The sequence below is a fragment of the Solea solea genome, chromosome 13 (assembly GCF_958295425.1).
Source record: "Solea solea chromosome 13, fSolSol10.1, whole genome shotgun sequence".
In the NCBI taxonomy this organism is placed as follows: Eukaryota; Metazoa; Chordata; class Actinopteri; order Pleuronectiformes; family Soleidae; genus Solea; species Solea solea.
Window position 1 is genome coordinate 18,689,206 of NC_081146.1, and position 18,216 is coordinate 18,707,421.

At 43.0% G+C, this 18,216-nt stretch overlaps 1 protein-coding gene across 6 annotated transcripts in view; it reads left to right on the plus strand.

The window, feature by feature from the left end:
- The window catches only part of oxr1a (oxidation resistance 1a), a 125,209-nt gene that overhangs the window by 53,962 nt on the left and 53,031 nt on the right, over window positions 1-18,216 (plus strand). For 2 of the 6 annotated variants that reach the window (XM_058646913.1, XM_058646917.1), the window contains exon 1: window positions 16,764-17,097. The exons of the other annotated variants lie outside the window; for them this stretch is intronic. In XM_058646913.1, coding sequence (XP_058502896.1) covers window positions 16,932-17,097 — 166 coding nt within the window. In that variant the 5' untranslated portion in view covers window positions 16,764-16,931. Of the gene's footprint in view, window positions 1-16,763; window positions 17,098-18,216 lie in introns of those variants that run through there. 6 annotated transcript variants of the gene reach the window in all.

The window sequence follows — 18,216 nt, forward strand, 5'->3', positions numbered from 1 at the left end:
CTGATGATGAAATGAGTTTGAGCTAAACTTATTACAAACTCCTAAATGCAATGAATCTTTGTTCACTTCATTGATGGGATTCAGTTAGTGAGCTGCACCGGTCAAGGTTAGAAGGAAGGAGGGAGTGAGTGTGTGCCTTTTAGCCGATGCTGAAAGTCTTGTTTATGATCGTATTGACATCTTTGGTGCTTGTCACTGTACTCCAACTTTTCTTCTTCATCTTACTGATATTTGATATAATCTAACATGAATGTTAACACACTGAGAGTTGGGTAGCATAGCATTGTGATCATAACGTTACTTTGCCCAATAACATTTTTGTAATAATATTACACTTAGTCCATTTAATCATAACAATGTTAACTTTTGTTGTCGAATCCGTGGATCTGAAATCTTTATCTGAAAGCTTTAAAATTGTTGGATGAGCCGTGTCAAAGTTATAAGGTAGCAAACGGCAAGCTCTTCATCTCGCCTGTAATTTTTATAGATTCATATGCTGCAGAAATATGTTCTGCCAGAGCACTGACATCTGTTGTGCCAAAAAAGTGATCAGCTGCCGGAAATTGATTGCCAGTTACATCTTAAAGCCTCTTAAAGCTGTTTTTACTCGCTGCTTTTATCTGCATTAAACAGTCGTAACCCGCACATACACTTATCTTAATGTCCCCGGTAGCAGCGATGGTTTGTCTTTGTGATATGTTCATGTTTCTTGTAACTAAACAATCATATTTTGGCCAAAGAAGTGTTTGTAGATTAGGGCATAATCAGGCAAAACATGGAGATGATGCAATCCGAGGCAATATTATTGTTTTCGGGGAGATATAAAATGAAGCTAATGGGGTGTGATAGATAATCTAATCTGTCTATAAATGCAAGTCTGCCTGACTGTTAATCGCACAACCGTGTAACGGGCCAGAGAGTCAGAACGGATGTTTCTCAAAGTCAAAGTGTCTTGTCTCGATTGATCTCATCCAAAACAAATTAACTGCTGACATTTGAATACCTCATATCTGGCTCTTATTTATCACCTGAAGAGAACATTAACGGCTTAGCACCGTTCAATTGCTCAAATCACTTCTCATATTTGGAAATACAAAGAGGCATTTAGCCATTAAGTATAAGTTGAATTGAAGAAAAAAAAAAAGTGCTCACTTTATGCTGCTCAACTAAAGGCAAACAGTGAGTTAATGTTGATCCACCAGCTTATTTTCCATTTGAAGTTTGAGTTCCTGGGGTTATATGAATGTCCTTGAGCAAAGAGTCTGCAATTAGTGTTGTAATTCAGTGCATCAGCTGAGCACTTTGCAGCCCTCGCTCCTCTGCTGGGAAGGTCAGGGCTGTGGGTGCTCATCTCACAAGGAGAATAGGCTTCCTTCTTCTCGTGTGTTTGTATGAAGCTCACGAGAGTGTGCGGCCCCAGCAGAGTCATCGCGTATCGACTCTGCTCCTCAGGCCAGGGACTGACGTCGGAGAACGGATCGTCCTGCAGTCGTCCGTATCGGCACAGTCGCTGATGATCAATAAAGGAAATTGCAGGATAAAAGCTTTGGCAGGAGGACAGGTTCACGGACGACTGTTGATGGTTCAGCCCACTCTTATCAGCCGCTGTCCTTTCTTTGGCAACTGAGAGCAACTGTTGTTGAAATGAGCGGTCACAGGTCACGGCCATTCAGCCGTTAAATCAAACATGACTTCACTTATTGGGCTACAATGTACACACTCTCGTAGCGCGTGAATCGAAGCATAGCAGTGGCCCGGATAAGGATGAGTTTTCACTCTAGAATGTTCAGTCATTCGTTGTTTTATTTCTTCTGTTCTATGTTTTCTAACGAGACATTGATTAGTGATTGTCCTGTGTCTCTAGTCCCCGTCTCTATTAGAAGGGCCCCGTGGCCAGGCTTCTTCTTCTTCGAGACATCTCATGCTAATTCATTCTAATGGGATAGTAATAACATGGCAGGCAGCATGCTGTGCTGTCTGCCAGGCTTCAGACAGACCAGTCATTAGAGACACATAGAGCATTCACCACCACGGACGTTTTAATAACCTGAACGTTGATGATACTTCTACCGACCAGGAGTGGCACCAAGTGCATTACTCTCCTCTTGAATCACAGCAGTGATTGATATGCTGATTGTATTTTGATAGAAAAAAAAAAAAAAACGTTTTCACGGCCATCTAACTGTCCTTTAACTCAAAATAAAGAGGAGTCGAATATAACTCACTGGTGGGAGTCGGTTGCGGCTGATGTCGGCAATGCGAAGCTGGGAGGAAATGGAAAAGAGAGCAATAGAAAGGAGGTGGTGGAGGAAAGTGTACGAGCTGTTACAGCAGGTGAGACTAAACTCATTTGTCACCTTTCTCATGCGAGTACATTCATTTTTATTCATTGTTATTAGATAAGTCGAGAATACGTGTTTTCACATGCAATGTGACAGACAAGATAATGGGGAGAGGAAAGGAAAAGGAAAGAGGGGAAAGAGACGTGGAAATGGCAAGAGCAAAAAGAGCAAAGAAATGACAGAAGGAGTAGGGGGCAAGAGAAGGAGAGAAATGGTAACGTCTGTGATCCCCCAGATGCCTGCAGTGCTGCTTTGTGAGAGGGTGTGACTGTTGACACCCCTGCCAGGCTCCCGGGATCTCTGCCTGACAGCCTCAGAGTCCCACCACCATGTCTGACCTTTACATCATTATATCCAACCTGTAGCTCCTTTCAGGAGGCTGCGGGGGTAAGAGAACTCAAAACATGAGATGAACCCGGTGTCCCCACAGCAGTACATTCATTAAGTGTGACTTTTAGTCTTCCCGTCTACAAAACAGATTCATTATGCTGTGTTTTTGAATACACACAGTACTCTTCTATCTTTGTCTGTCCAGGCTGACTCATGCTCCTCTGTGCCTCAAGTACATATTCCTACATATATATATGTGTGTATTATACAGCTCTGCATGCACACGGCAGTTTGTTGTGTTTGTTCAATGTCCAAAGTAAAACAATAGATATGCCACTGTCCCTCCTGGGCACCAAGGGAGAGCCTTCACCGCATGTCACTGCAGACACTGACTTTCAAGAGAGCTGCTGCACTTCTCACCCTCCTCAAACTTCCCTCCATGGCTTCTCCACCATTCCCTTCTTGTTTTTTGGTTTTTTTACCCCGCTGTATCACTGTCCAACGTGTTACTCTCTTCTATATTTCCTGTGTGTCTGACCTGGGTGTTAAAGGAAAAAGGCGTAGCACTTAGAGATTGCTCCAGATTGTGGCACCAGCCTTGGCTCCAGTCTAGAGAATAATTTTATTCCCAATATGCCGGGGCCACACGACAGTAGGCGCAGAAGAGCTGGGAAAGGCTGGGGAACACCCTGGAGCATTACTTGCTTAAATTGTGTTAACAGCAAGTACCATTCCCAAGTGATGCAAAGAACCGTCTCGCACTCGTCTGTGATGGTTTGAGCGTCTTGTATATTTTTCGGCACGTACTGCGAGCCAAAATGGTAAAAAGAAAATTAAAATAAACAACACAAATGTATGATAAAAGTCTTTCAAATCTACCGGTTTAAGTCAGATTCTGATGAATTATATGATGTGTGTAGTGTTTTATTCTGTCAAAAACATATTCAGTTTGACACTGCACACACACAAACACACACACACATATTTATATATATATATATATATATATATATATATATATATTTGTACAACTGTACAACAAGCACTGCTCTCAGGAGACCACACAGTAGTAACAGGCTACTCATCCCACGTTCAATCCTTGTTTATGCTGTAAATATCAAACCCATACTCCCCGGAAAATGTCTATAATGTACATTCTTTTTTTAACTTTTTATAGTTGTATTAATATCTTTCTATATTGTACTTTCTTGGAAATGCATATTTATCATTTATTATCTTTACTGTCTTTGCTGCTGTGACAATGTAAATCTCCCCACTGCGGGACTAATAAAGGACTATCTTATCTCATCTTATCATATATACTGTATATGTAGTGTCAAAGAAACACTCCCGTTATACATGAGAATAACCTGAGTGGTGCTTTGAAACGTAGTTCATCTGAAGTTTTCAGTGTTTTTTATGATAATATAGCAGGATATTTTCTATCTATAGTTCTGTATAATCCTTATTGGCTTTATACCTAGAATTTACCTGTAAATCAGAACTTAAACTGTCATGAGATATTCTCTTCAAATGATGTCCTTGCAATAATTTTGTGTCCATGTGGCAACTCCTGCCACTAATGTGCGTTGTTACCTCGGTGACGAGTGCATGGCCTGCAGGCAGGAACAGAGGCCCGCAGCTCCGCGGCTACACCACCTGACGGGGGGGAAAATGCTAATGAGCAAGACAGAACCACACATGTTATCTTACCCTTCGCCTGCAGAGTGTTGGACCCCGCCACTGCCTCCGTGTGACTGATTATTCCCTTGTTAGTTATTCATTGGCTTTTCACTGCAGGGTCGAACACGGGAGGAATCAGTGCTGGTGCAGCAATACACTACCTTGCTCCACACTCCCGCCAAAGTTTGCTTCGAAATGCAGTTTCCTGATGGGGCAATTTCATGACGGCCAGAATTTATTTAACAGCTATTCAATTTATTGATGCAACAGTCGGGAGGAGGAGGGGTGTGAAGTGACCTTAGTGACTGTTGCTGCTTTACTTCTCGCATATTTTGTCTGCGTGTGGACACAGAGACACAGTATCTTCTGGTATTCAGCAGCAGCTGTATGCTCTCAGCAGGAAATCCTTTGAGGAGCTAATCTCTATGGCAGTTGACAGTTCCAGTGCTGCGGCGGGCGGTATGCCGGTGTTCCTCTCTCCCTTTATTTGATGTAATGGCCTCAGGTGGCACATCTGTCGTGTTTAAACCTCCAGATCATAGCCAGAGGTGACAAGTGCACACAGGCCACTGGGAAACATCTGTGTGTTTTTGCTATGAAAGTGGGACAACTTTCATGTCTGTAGCCATTTTCCAACAAGATATAAATAATGTGATTGACCTTAGTGGTAGTGTTTATTCTCTAGCTGGTTACAATGTCTGATAATTGCGTGCCGTGATTGCCACTGTGCACAGAATATAACAAGCCGCCACTTGTATATGCACAGTTTTTTTTTGTCTATATTGATTTACATTCCCATGCTCATGCCACAGAGACATGTCTGCCTCATAATAATTATCAAATGTGACCAAAGCAGGGACCACATCCTGGTACTGCCGAGCTTTGACCAGCACTCAGCACAGCATCTCCTTTCATTTCATGTCAATCTATGTGGCTAGCACCTCAGTATTACTTGGGGCTGGCGGGCAAAATAAATTGACACAAATAAAGCAGCGATACGTGTTCTTAACAAGGCAGATTATATCTAGACAACGTATAAAATGTTTATTTTTCTCGCATCATAAAAAATGCATTTGCATTTTCTTTTTAATAAACGTTCATTCACCTATACCGTGCATGCTAACAGGAGTGACAGCATCTTATTTCTGCCAGGTTCTGTGGGTGGTGGCTGTTAAAGGCTGTGACATAAACCATTGTCAACTGATGTTATAGATTTACTTGAACGGAGTCTTCTCTGGGGGCTTTAAACGTAGATTTTTATGTTAAGTTAAAAAGAAACCAAAGAAGAAAACATCCATTTGCCACAGTTATTTTTTTTTTTTATTCCTTTTTAGATGCAAGCTAAAAATTCAAACCAGGCAAAGTAAATGGGTCTCCCCCCCATGCTGTCACTGCAGACACTGTGGGTTGCCACTCCTCTGTTTTGAAATCCCCCTTAAGTATGAATCGTCCCCATGTTGCGCGTCAGTATCAAACCGGCACACGCTCTGCCCCAGTGAACGAGTGAGGAGGAGAGAGGGACGGAGTGAAGATGGGAGGAGAGAGACAGTGTAAGAGCAATCTGCCACGCTCTGACAGCAGCACCCACAGCCGTGCCATGGTGCCTTTGCCAGCAGAGCTGCTTGTGCATGCTGAGATAAGCCCAGGCCTCCTCGCCTTGGCGATATAGGCTGGTCACGTTGCACCAGAAGGCAGCTTAGCCCCACCACAAATCCAATGCAGGGTCTTTCTCTCTCACCCACTTCAATTTCACTTCCTCCCACGCAGCCATCCTGTGTCTCACCGTCTTCCTGTTTCCTGTCTGTCTCGCGGTCTCTGGCTTTTTCTCTACCCCCATTTGTGTCCGTCGGCACATTGACTCAGGAGATCGACTGAGTGAACAGGGTGGTTGAGAAAAAGAGATCAAGCGTTTGGAATCTGTGATCCCTCCCCCCCCCCCCAAAAAAAATAAACATTTACTCCTGATTAGCATAAATATAATGGTCAGATTAAAATGGGTTGCAAATGACTTCTGCTGCGCTGTATGTATTAGCTTTATATAACACAAGTGTGGGAGGTTTCTTTTAGCATTTTAACAAATCTAGGTTCACTTTAGGATAAAGTGGTAAAAATGAGATGATCAGCATAAGAGTAACATCCTGATCAGCGTTGCTTGATATTTACATCCACTATTTTAGAGTAGTTTACCTTAAAATAGATATTTGTATATTCCTACTCTGAGTGTTTGTTATAGCTTGTTGGGTTGTGACCTATGTTGAAAGGGTAAATATTAAGATTGATATTCACAGACTGCATTTAAATGTAGACTTTGAAAGTCCCTTGAATGACCATTAGGCTGCAACGCCACTGGTTGGACACTCCAAATCTGAGGTGTGAGTTATGTGCTTATAATACATGTCACAAGTCTACATAAGAATCCAAGCGTCCAATTGTCTTGGCCCCACACAGACAAACTATGGTCTGCAAGTGCTGGAGATAAAAGCCGATGTGAATTATATTGCACAACAACCTCCGTGGTTAATCCTGTGAAAGTGGTGCTGCCCACAGGACGCCACAGTCTACGCCGTGCATTGATAAGAAAAGCCCGACAACAAATGCACCTCCAGGGCCGCACGCACACTAAACGACGCCAGAGGCGGCCGAATCACGCTGTTCTCACACACTTAATTGGAATATCTGACACGTTCTCATCCTCTTTCTCTCTCTTTCTCTCTCTCTCTCTCTCTCTGTAAACAAAAAAAGCTGGGAGTTGTTTTTGTTCAGCCGCTGCTTGTGGAGAACACGCGGCGTTTGCAAGGCTGCGTTTGTGATGGACGTTACATGTTGCCGTGCCTCAGACAGATGGCGGCGTCATCTGTCTGCTGAGTTTGGACGCTTCCCTTGTATTCATGTCCGTTTAATATACACACTGCTACACGAGCAAGGTGGGCAGCCATGCAAATTACACACACACACACGTACTTCAGACACAATTTCCACAAAGGTTAATAGTTTGTTTCAGTCATCTCCTGATAGCAGTGACGCTGCTTTGACACAGGCTTGTTTATTATGCAGAGAATGTCACCGCTGTTCTTCCAGGTTTTGACTTTTTACCCTGGGCTTATTACTCTCTGTGCGCCTTCATATTCTCATTCAAAGCAAACTGGTGACATCACTGAATTAATCACTGCTTTGTGATGCTGGCTTGAACTTTTTAAGCTTAACAGCATGACTTTTTTTTTCTTTTTTCTTTTTCTTTTACATGATGGGGGTTGGTCATCATGTAAAGCTCTCTGATTGATTCAGTCTGACCTGGTCTGTGTTTGTAGGGCGAATGCAAGAGCATGTGGTTCTGTCATGGTTGCATTGCAAGTAGAAGGTCCCCCAGGGAATTAAAGTGGACTGACATTTAGTTGTTACACTGGAGCGAATGTTCAGAAAAGAAGGTCTTATATTGTGATACTTAATAACACATGTGGCTGTAGGTATTTATAGTCTCACCAAAAGGAGTTACAGCAGAGGTCAAGGTGTTGGCTGTTCTCTTGTGCATGCAACACACACACACACACCCACAAACCTGGAGGGAAGAGAATCACTTATCCTTGGTCTGTCTCAATGTCATGAAAGCCAGTGTGATGTTATCTCTGCCCCAGATGATACATTTTTGTCTGACATTTGTCATTTCTAAATGCCCCCCGCAGACATGTGCGTGTGCTCCGCAAATCAATCCTGTGCTTTTAAGCTGCTCCTGTGTCCTGTGTGTTTTTCTTCCAAAAGCAAATAGCATTAGATGGACTTGCAGAGCACTTCACGTTCTCCTGTTTCAAGGGCACTAAATGCAGATTGTCCTCCACGGCGTGCTCCGCTGTCATATGTGTGAGTCAACACAGTGTGTAGATCTAAATCTCCACGCTGACTCACAGCTGTGCCAGAGGCAAAGGCCACAGTATCGGTAACTACCAAGGCTACTGTGTTTCTCCCTTTCTCCTTCTTTTTGCTGTAGATGGAAACAAAAACATAAAAAACAATGTTTTCCTCCGTAGTATTAGAAAGCAAAGTAAGGCAAGCCACTTGCTGCTAAATTTACTGCAGTGTTAGTGTAATACAACCGTTGGTCGGATTTATTGGCCGGCCGGTGTAATTATGTCGACTGGGAGTCTCTTGGTGGCCCTCTTCTCGTTGGGTACAATTTATAAATGCCACCGAGCAAGTAAACCCACAGTTTCCCCGCTTAGTTTGGAAAGGGCTCCAGCCATCCTCTGGCTACGATTGATTACATATAGCTCAAATGAAGAGTAAGCAGTTTTCAACTGTCGAACGGCCAGGCCCCAGCCCCTGCTATTGATTCATTTTACAGTGGAAGGAAAATAAGGTATGCCACTTCACATAACTGTTGATGTTTGTTTCCCCCGTAACTCACAAGTTCATGGGCTGTTTTTGTTTAAGAGCAGCTCTATTCTGCCTGGAACTAATGTACACTTTCTGGTGCTGAGGTGGGTTGTGAAAAAGCATATTTATGTGAGGATCGGCGTCACACAGAAGCCGATAACTACATAGTTATGAGGGATATTTGCACAAATGTTGACTGGATTCACCAAAGCATGGAGAGTTAGTGTAAATGCAGACGTGTTGAAGTGGAAACCCATTAATATTTGGGAGCTACCTGTCAGCGATGAATGATCAGACCTAACAACGTGACCTGTTGATCTGTTACGGAGTTCGTTCGTGCTGTCATTATTGAGCCAGTATTTAGTGTGTTTGTAGCATTCTTTGTCCTCGTGGGTTTCACGTCATCACTGCCACAGTGACCGTAAATGGGAATGTTGGATCCAGGCCGGAAGTGGTTGGAGTAGGCCATGACCACTGATTGTCATCCACCTTGAGCCATGTTCTCCTCTCCCTCTGCGTCCTGTCCTCCAGCTCCTCTTATGAGAATGTGGAGGACTTCAGTGTTGTACATGCTCTGGGGTCACATTTGCGATGCCGCAGTTTATCCAAGAGGAAGAATAGCCAAAGGACAGGATTCAGCCGGCCAGTGTAGTGTGATGTCTTCTCCTCTGAAGGACACTCACAAAGAAACATGGCAGCACAACCTCCTTTTCTCCCACCGTGACTGCGTAGAGAAAACACACAGGCCTTTAAGGACAGACTTTTTCATACAGGCCCTTTTAAAAAAAAGGCATTTTGTTTGTGTCGTCGCCTCATTTGAAATCTGTTTATGCCTTCAGTTCTGGAGCACATTGCAACAGCAGCACTTTTGTAGAGACATGCCAAACCTCGTTGAATAAAACAATGATCCATAAATTATATTTCTAACGGTATACAGCGGATGCCGGGTCATGGCTGTGTGCCCTCGGTGCTCAGACAGCTTCAATGTGAAGCCTAAGGTGTGGTATCAGTCTTCTGTTCAGACATGACAAAGTGCAGACTGAGGGCATTAAGCTGCCACATTTGGTTTGATTGACGCGTGTTGTCATGAAGGAGCAGCATATACACATTCACCCCCCCTGTCCCTGACAACAGCATCAACACGCACTGGAACATCTACTGCACATATTGTGTTTCGTTGTGACTTAACACAGAATCGTTTTCCCCCGTGCAGTTTACTAACAATAAAAACAGCGACCTTGTCCTGTGACGTCTTTGCATCACCCGTACGTGAATCGTGACGTCACAAACGCTTCCGAAACAAAACAACAGAGCTATGTGACATCGTTTACAGTCATGTGTCCTTTTACTTTGGTCCCTCGTTCAAGTTGTAAAAAGTAAGATTCACTGAGTCCGTTATTAGTGCAGTAACCCTTTTAAATCCCAGATTAAACACGTTTTTTTAGCTGTGGAAATGGAGTACACCACTATGTCTAGCTGCAGCAGTAGTAGCTTGGTCGTGTAATGTAAGTAAATCTTCAGCCACAGAGGTGTAGAAGAATACTTATGTTAATACCATAAGAAGAGTCAGTAGGACTCTTTATCTCTTCACAGCACTGTTAATTACACCTTCATTGTGTCCCAACTCACCCATGTTACAGCGATTGCCAATGCGTCCGTTTAAACACAGCATCGTCTCACACCTCCGATGATGCAAATATGTCCCCGTCTCGTATAATGCAAGAAACAAATTATCCATCCACCGCATCTCCCGGGGAGACAGATTCATTATCCAATTTAGCACACTTGTGGAACTATCAGGTGATGGATGACGGGTGTCCAGGGGGGAAGACAGTTTTACAGCGGATAGAGACAGTGCAGAGCCACTTACGGTCGTTGTCGTGTTTAAGATGTCCATTTCTTTCTAATTTCCTCGCATAGTGCATTTCTCGGTCTGATCCCGATGCATGTTTGAGGCGGAGAACCTTTGTTCTTCTGCTCCGGCTGAGTGATTTATGAGAGGCTTTTTAGCGTAATGATGAAATATATGTGACTGTGTCTGAGTTTAAAAGCAAGCAATTAACTCCTTTTGGAAGAATCCGGTTCGGATAATAAAGTGGACACAGAAATAACGGAAGATTTGTTTTGTTTATTTGCCTGACAACGCCTGAGTCCTGCAGACTCTCTTCACCCTGTCAGGTTTATTGTGGCCTCAACCTTCAGCACAAGGCTGTGGCTTTATTATTTTAATAAATAGCCCTGTATGAAGCAAGCAATGATGCGTGTCTGATGCTTGTCCCTTCTCTTTCTCCCTTCTACCCTCACCCTCTCCTCCCTTTTCATCTGCCACTGTTGCACTTTTGTTCCCTCACTTGTCTTCTGCCTTTCTTTTTCTCTACCTGAAATGAAGTGTGCCCTCATAATTAGCAGCCCACATTTAAAAAACAACAACAAAAAAACAGACGTAGTGCATGCACAGAGAGAGGAGAGGAAGGTGGGAAGTCCGAAGGAGGGAGCGCAGCTCTCAGCAGACTGATGTGTTCTTCCTGCTAAGCCTGCGGCCATCAGTCGTCGAGGCCACCCAGCCTCTCGGGGCGGCCTTAGACAGCACAGATGCCCAGAGAGGATAGATGACCGCTAGCGGGGGCAGTGGAAACAGCGGTGAAAGATAGCCAGCGCTGACGCCACTGCTCATCGATCACAACCAGCCACCCCGTTGAACTGTCCTGAGAGGAAAGCCCAGGCAGTAATGGTGTGTTGAAATGTTCCGTCAGTGGGCTGGGGTCGAGACTGGAAGGCACAACACTTCAGCGTCTCCTCCGTGTTTACGGTCTCTTTTAGAGGCATTAAGTGGGATGGCAGAGGTTTATTTCCACACTTTGACGTCATGTATTCACAGAACATGGCAACAAAATACTGTATATGTCTCAGTTTATAAACCAGAACTGAATCTGTAGCAAAGGATGCAGGTCTTGGGGATGGGACAGCGTGTTGCCATGGACACGTGTAGTGTAGCGGCCATGTGGTGTTCTGTGTAACTACATGTCACCATGTTGGGGGAAAACACAGTGATTGTGAAGGTCTTCTGACCTTGACCAAAGAAAACTGTTTTTGTTCTACAATCATCATTATCTTTGTTTCCAATATATTTGGAGTTTGAGACAGAGGACAGAGAGAGGGAAGAGAACTGTATGCTTGCACCCATTTCCTTTTAGTTTCACTGTACAGAACTGCTGAATTGAAAGGTCTGATTTCCTGATTTCCTCAAGGTAAGCGTGTGAATTTCTCTCAGCACAGTGACCTGTCAGGGCGCACAATTTCTTCACTGGTAGCTCACTAGAATAGTATGTGCCTGCCTGCTCGCGGCCCTGAACATGAACAAAAGTGGCAGAGAGAATTAATCAATGGACGCGTTACACGACACAAGTTCACAGTTCTGTGAATTATGCACTTTGGCCGTCTTTCATCGATGAGAACAAATGATTTTAGCATAAAAGGACAAGTAGCTCAACAGTTGAATGTGCATTCAATATCGAGTGAAGCACCGTAAAATGTATTGAGATTCCAGTGTTCGCACAGATTAAATTGTACTGTACATCCAGCGTGTCTCAAAATATATCATATACAATTAAGATATCTTTCACAGCAGCATTTATTAACGGCTCATGAGCTGATAAACATAGTCGTGGACAAAGGCAAGCAGAATAAATTGCTATACATACTGTTATATCTATTTCAAGGTATTATTTTTACACTAAATCCTTTAAAACTGACTTAACTTCACTTGTAGCCTGATTGCTGACCTATACTGATCGAGTCAAGTTTTAACCGGAAGTTTGAGGGTTCAATTCCCAGCTCCACTAGTCTACATTCCGATGTGTTCATGGGCGAGACGCGTAACCCCTGCAACACTAGAACATATAACTCTTCAAGTGATGGCACATGAGCACGTTTCCCTAAATGGCACACTTTCCCTTTGACTCGTCACTTCCTGCAGCAGCAGGTCCGTCAGTCGCTCTGTTTATCGTTAATCGCGTCTGTCGGCAAGCTCGTTGATGGAGCGGAGACTAAGCGATGATTTTAGTATCCATGCTGATGTCGTATATTAAATGACTCATGGCCCATAAATGTTGGTGTAGTCCTTTCACTGCGGCCCACATGAGCTGCAGCGCTCCGATGTGAACAATGTTGTAAAAGGGAAAAATAGAGAGTGAGTGACAGCAGTCTGACGCGCGTTACCACAGTCGTGACTAATTGAACAGCACATTCCAACACATGATCTAGTGATTCAGCCCGCCATTGTCACAGGCTTAGAAAGCACCAGGCGACAAGTGAATTCATGTCGCCCTCTTTTGAATATTTGGGACCCGCTGCCGGTGTTATAAACATGTGTGTTTGTTGTAGAGCTGACAGCGCTGAGGAGCTCAAGCTTCACCTCCCAAATGAAAAACTGAGCGAGGGTGGGATGTTCTGACAGCACCTGTGATTACAGCCTTTGTCTGGATGCCTCAGCCTGATTCTTCAAGCAGCTAACCGTCGCCTTTGGTCTTCATGCCTTTTTCAGGCCGGGCTGCGATACAACGGAGCTGAATGCTTGTGAAACACGACACAGCACTGTTTACAGCGGCGGCTCATGGCGCCACGTGAGAGCCACGACTTCTGCAGTCCCTTAACCCATTGTCTCTCATCTAAAGGCTTTGTTTGTGTTTACCAGCAGGTGCATTTTGTGTCACATGACTGCGATGTGTTGCTGAGTTTAAGTCACACGTCACACTGATCTTCACTGTAATTGGGGGGGGGGGAATGTCTGGAAGAACAGAAAGGAGCAGATCACGGTTGTGTGTTTGTGTGTGCATATTCTAACGCAGTCATCCCAATGCTCTCGCACATGCTGGCGTTAACTCCAGCATTCTGCTGCGGCTCTGCTTTCGTAATCTCAGTTGTGTAGTCCGTCTGTCCGTCAGCGGCCAGTAGAAAAGCATCAGCTCTCCGTTGGCCTGTCGTGTGTTGTTCTGCAGAGAAAGCATTTTTCTTCCCCTGCTCAGGATTAGGCTGCGGCCTACCTGCCTCTCGAATGGAGACGTGCTGAGATTAGCACTCACTCCCTGGTGCCCCGCTCTCAGATGATGACAGAGCCTCATACACAAAACCCTCTCAGGGGTTTTGCTGGCAGCTGCTGACACCAGGAGGTTTTTATACGGGTGCTTGTATAACAAGACTTCACAATTTTAATGTCATTCAGTAGAACGATTCTCTGACTTGCACTGTGCTCTCAAGAGCTGTTCTGCTCTCATTAGAGAATTAAACAAAAGGGAAGTAATGTCATGGCCCTGTGGTAGACTGGTGACCTGTCCAGGGTATTTAAAAAAGCCTTATTATATTCTAAGGCTACAAATCCAAACAGTTTTGTTTTTTTTAAGTCAATTATACATTATACAATTAACCCTTTAACACCTAACCCTCAAAATGTACGTCTGGACTTTTTTTTGCTTATTTTAACCATAAAAGGGCCAGAAAATATCATGTTAGTAAGTGCTTTTGCCCACTTTTCCAGAATAACTTTCAATGTCTGGCAGATATTTACAATTTACTGTATGCTAAAATAGTGTATTAACAATTGAAAATAAAGGAAAAAACATTGTAGTTGTACACGGACACCAGATTTTGCGTGTTAAATTTGAAATTTGTACATTATGAAACATTTAAAATAACCTTTATTTGAGTCTTTGTCTCAATGTTAAATGTCTCAAAGGTTACACACAAGACCTTTGGTGTATGTAACCCACGACCACAGATACTCAAAAAAGATTACAATGACTGAGTCATTGCCAAAATTTCGCCAATGAAACACAGAAAATGTCAGTTAAGTCTCTTTAATCGCTTTTAAACACAGATAAATTACAATATATAACAAAGTAAGTTGGATAATTTCCATGCAATGAGGGTCTTGTTGGATGAGCACAGAGGGATTTCTTTCATTTTCTGTCTTTGGTCACAGTCGAGAGTGGAGGCGTTCTCACTCTCTAGGCCTTTATGACTAGATGCAGCTTTTTGTTTGGTCTGCACTACGGCCGAGTATATCTGTACAGCAATTAAGCTGAAATGCAAAGCAACTGTGCTGGAGGAGCCCTGTCGGGCACCTTCCCAGGATGTTAGGGATGATTTTATGACCGCTCTGGGCAGCTGGTACATCAACACAGTATATCAGGCAGCTACAAGGCTTTGTGAGGGTGACAGGATGCCAGACTGAGACCCAATGATACAACACTGTCTGTGTGCCAAGTGTACCAGCAGGGTCCTGTGCAAGGTCGGAGAGAAGCAGAGGGCCAAAATGAAATCTCCATGAGTTGCTCACTCAAATGTTTGAGAATAGTTAGTATCCAGCATACAAGTCTGAAGATTCTAATTTGTTAACACTTGTTGTACAACACCGATTTGACCATTAAAAAAAAAATGCAAAGGTATCTATTAATTTTTTTGCTGAACGATTTGTTAATTAATTGATCATTTATTCTACAGGAAATTTGATAATCAACCAGGTATTAGCGATTTAGTGCAGCACACCAGCTTCATGCTCTGTCTTGGATCTATGTTAAACTGGATTGTCCCTATTAAATAAATAATAATGATAAAAAATAATTTCTATGAATAAAAATTCAAACGTTATCTGTTTACAAATGTTTTTTCTCCCTCTGGTTTATTTTGTATTACAGTAACTGTGATGCATTCAAGGTCTGATCCACAAGTCAGACAAAACAAATGTAAAACAACTCTGTGTGTGTGTGTGTGTGTGTGTGTGTGTACCCTGCACTGCCATGTTTTACCAGCAGATGGTGCGTCTTCAGTGTTGAACATTGCCCTGATGCTGTCTCTGGTTCATTGGACTCACTTATAACAGCTGTTTGAACCTAGCACTGATACCAGGATCTGCTCCTGCCAGAGTTAAAAAAAAGAAGTATTTTTCTGGTGTAATTGACACACACACACACGCATGGTGTCGGTACCATCCCCAAATTCTGATCTCTTCTTTACTTCACCTACAACACCTCAGGATATATCTGCACTCGTGAGCCTTGGCCCTAAAAATGAATAATGCAAAACAGTATTTCTAGTTCACTGCTCCCCTGAGTCTGCTGCCCCTATTATTACACCCTGTTCTGGTCTGTCATCTTCTTATATCCCTCTCTGGATAAGCATACACTTATATGTCATAGTTCTTAGAGTTCTCGTCTTGCCCCCTTGAGTCACATAATGGCACAGAAGTGTACTTTGACCCTCCCAATGTGAAAGTCTCATTTTATTGGAGTATTATTATGGTTGGTGTCAAATGGATGCCAGTCCCTTTAATACCATTAAGCCCCACACTTGGGGCTAAGAAATTTCCTCGCCACGCTCTGGAAATCACTTTAGGCTGAGGTGGTATTATTTATGCATTTGTTTATTTGTTTATTTAACTCTAAATAAAGAGTTATTTTGAGTTTTTTATGCACCAACTGACTAGTCATTTCCTAAATCTGCAAATGACAGTATAGGAAGTTTCTTCCTCAAGGACGCATGTAGACTAGCAGAGCCAGGAATTGAACCCACAACCTTCCAGTTCAAAGACAACTCACCGTACCATAGCTACCATTGGTAACTTCTCTCATTTTTCAATGCTATTTCTTCCACTTCTAAAACTTAAGTACATTTTATATCAGAAAATTACTTTTGATACGCAAGTAAACTCAGTAAATGTCATACTTTAAGACTTTAACTTAAGTAATATTATATAAAAAAAAAGTGACTTTAACTTTTGCCAAAGTCATTTTCTGGTAAGTTTACTCAAGTATCCCTTTAAGGAAATTTATACAAGACTGTCAATAACACATTTATACACTCAGTGGTGATTCATTCATTAAATACATGGTAACTCTTTTGTAAATGGCTGGTGAACACACACACACACACACACACACACTGTAACAGTAAAAGGCAGTACGGAGTTCTTTAATGGGTGTGTTCTGTTAACGGAGGAGTGTAACTGTGTGATACAGCTTGGCGCCACTAGGGGGAGAAAAAAAGTTTGCGCCTGTTGACAACTCATATGGTTCCTGTTGAGGAATGTGTTTGTTGTCGGAAGCTGTTCACGCCAACACTTTGACAGTATAACTTTTTTTAGCCAGCAGCGCGACATTTCCGCGTACTCTGTGACACTTGTTTAACGTTTTGTCGTGAGTGAACACGGCGACAATGGACTACATTTATTCTATCACGGGCAGCGGCGCCAGAGTTGTCAGAGACGCCATCTCTCACGGACTGTGGTCCGGGTCGGAACCACAGGACACGGATAAGCTCCAGCAGCAGCACCACCACGCAAGACCACAACATGACAGCGTGTTCACCGTTTACAGAGCAGGTCAGTGGTAACAGTGGACACGTAGGCCACTCGACTGTGTGCAGTTAAACAAAACGTCCGTGCGTGCGCGCAGAGAACGTTACAGAACTCCGTTTAAAAACAATTCACTTAAACGATTTCAAGGTCTTAATATATACATCGCGTGTCCCTCTAATTTTCGGCTAAGTTGTTTTTCCAATGTAGTGGAGCTTTATATTCCGTTTTAGTTTTAACTGACGTTTCCGCAACAGTGCCATTAAAGTAGACTGCCTTCCCTGTCAGTTTTGAACTGCCTGTTAAAGTTACATTTATTGAGGTTATGCAGCCTTTTCAGACGAAAGCTGTTTAAATTAGTACATGGCATTTAACAACTAGGCTTTTGTTTTGATGAACTTGTCGACTTTGAAATTAATGCTGTCGCAAGGTCTCAGCAGCTCAGCGAGTGACTTTCTATACTAACTAAAACTCTTTGTTATTGTCTGTCATAACTGAAGGTTTCTTAAAGTATGTCGACAACAAGACGAGTCAAGATTTCACAAAACTTTGTACCAATGTGTGTCAGTTTAATGTTTGGGCCGAAGGGGGAAGGCGAATCATGATGCAACACTAACTGTTGCACACATCTTGAGGGGAGACTTCCTCTGCAGTGTAGTCAGTAATACTGTGTTCCTCTATGCTTTGTGATTTCCCCTTTTTTTTTTTTTTAAATATATTTTAACATATCAGAAGGTTCATGTACTCTGCAGCTGGTATGTCTCACTCTGGCTGTCTTTTCACACAAATGTCTGCTGAGGTATTGCAAATATTCCACAGCAGCAGTCAGTGCATGCTGAAACCATCCAGCCACTGAGTGAACAAGTATTTCCTCAAGGCTTTTCATGTCACCGAGTATCTCCATGTTTACAAAAATTGGATTTGTTTTTTTCCTATTCCTACTTTCCCTCTCTAACATAATTTATTATTAGGCCCATCGGTGCCATCTCTGACCGAATTAACAGAGAGAAATGTGATGCTCTTGTGTTGAGACTGATATCATCATATGTATAATTGCAGAGTGTGCAGTACACTATTAGTTAGCATGAATTGCCTGTTCTAAAAACACAGACGTTGCAGTGTGAGGGCATCTCCTCACCCTGCTCT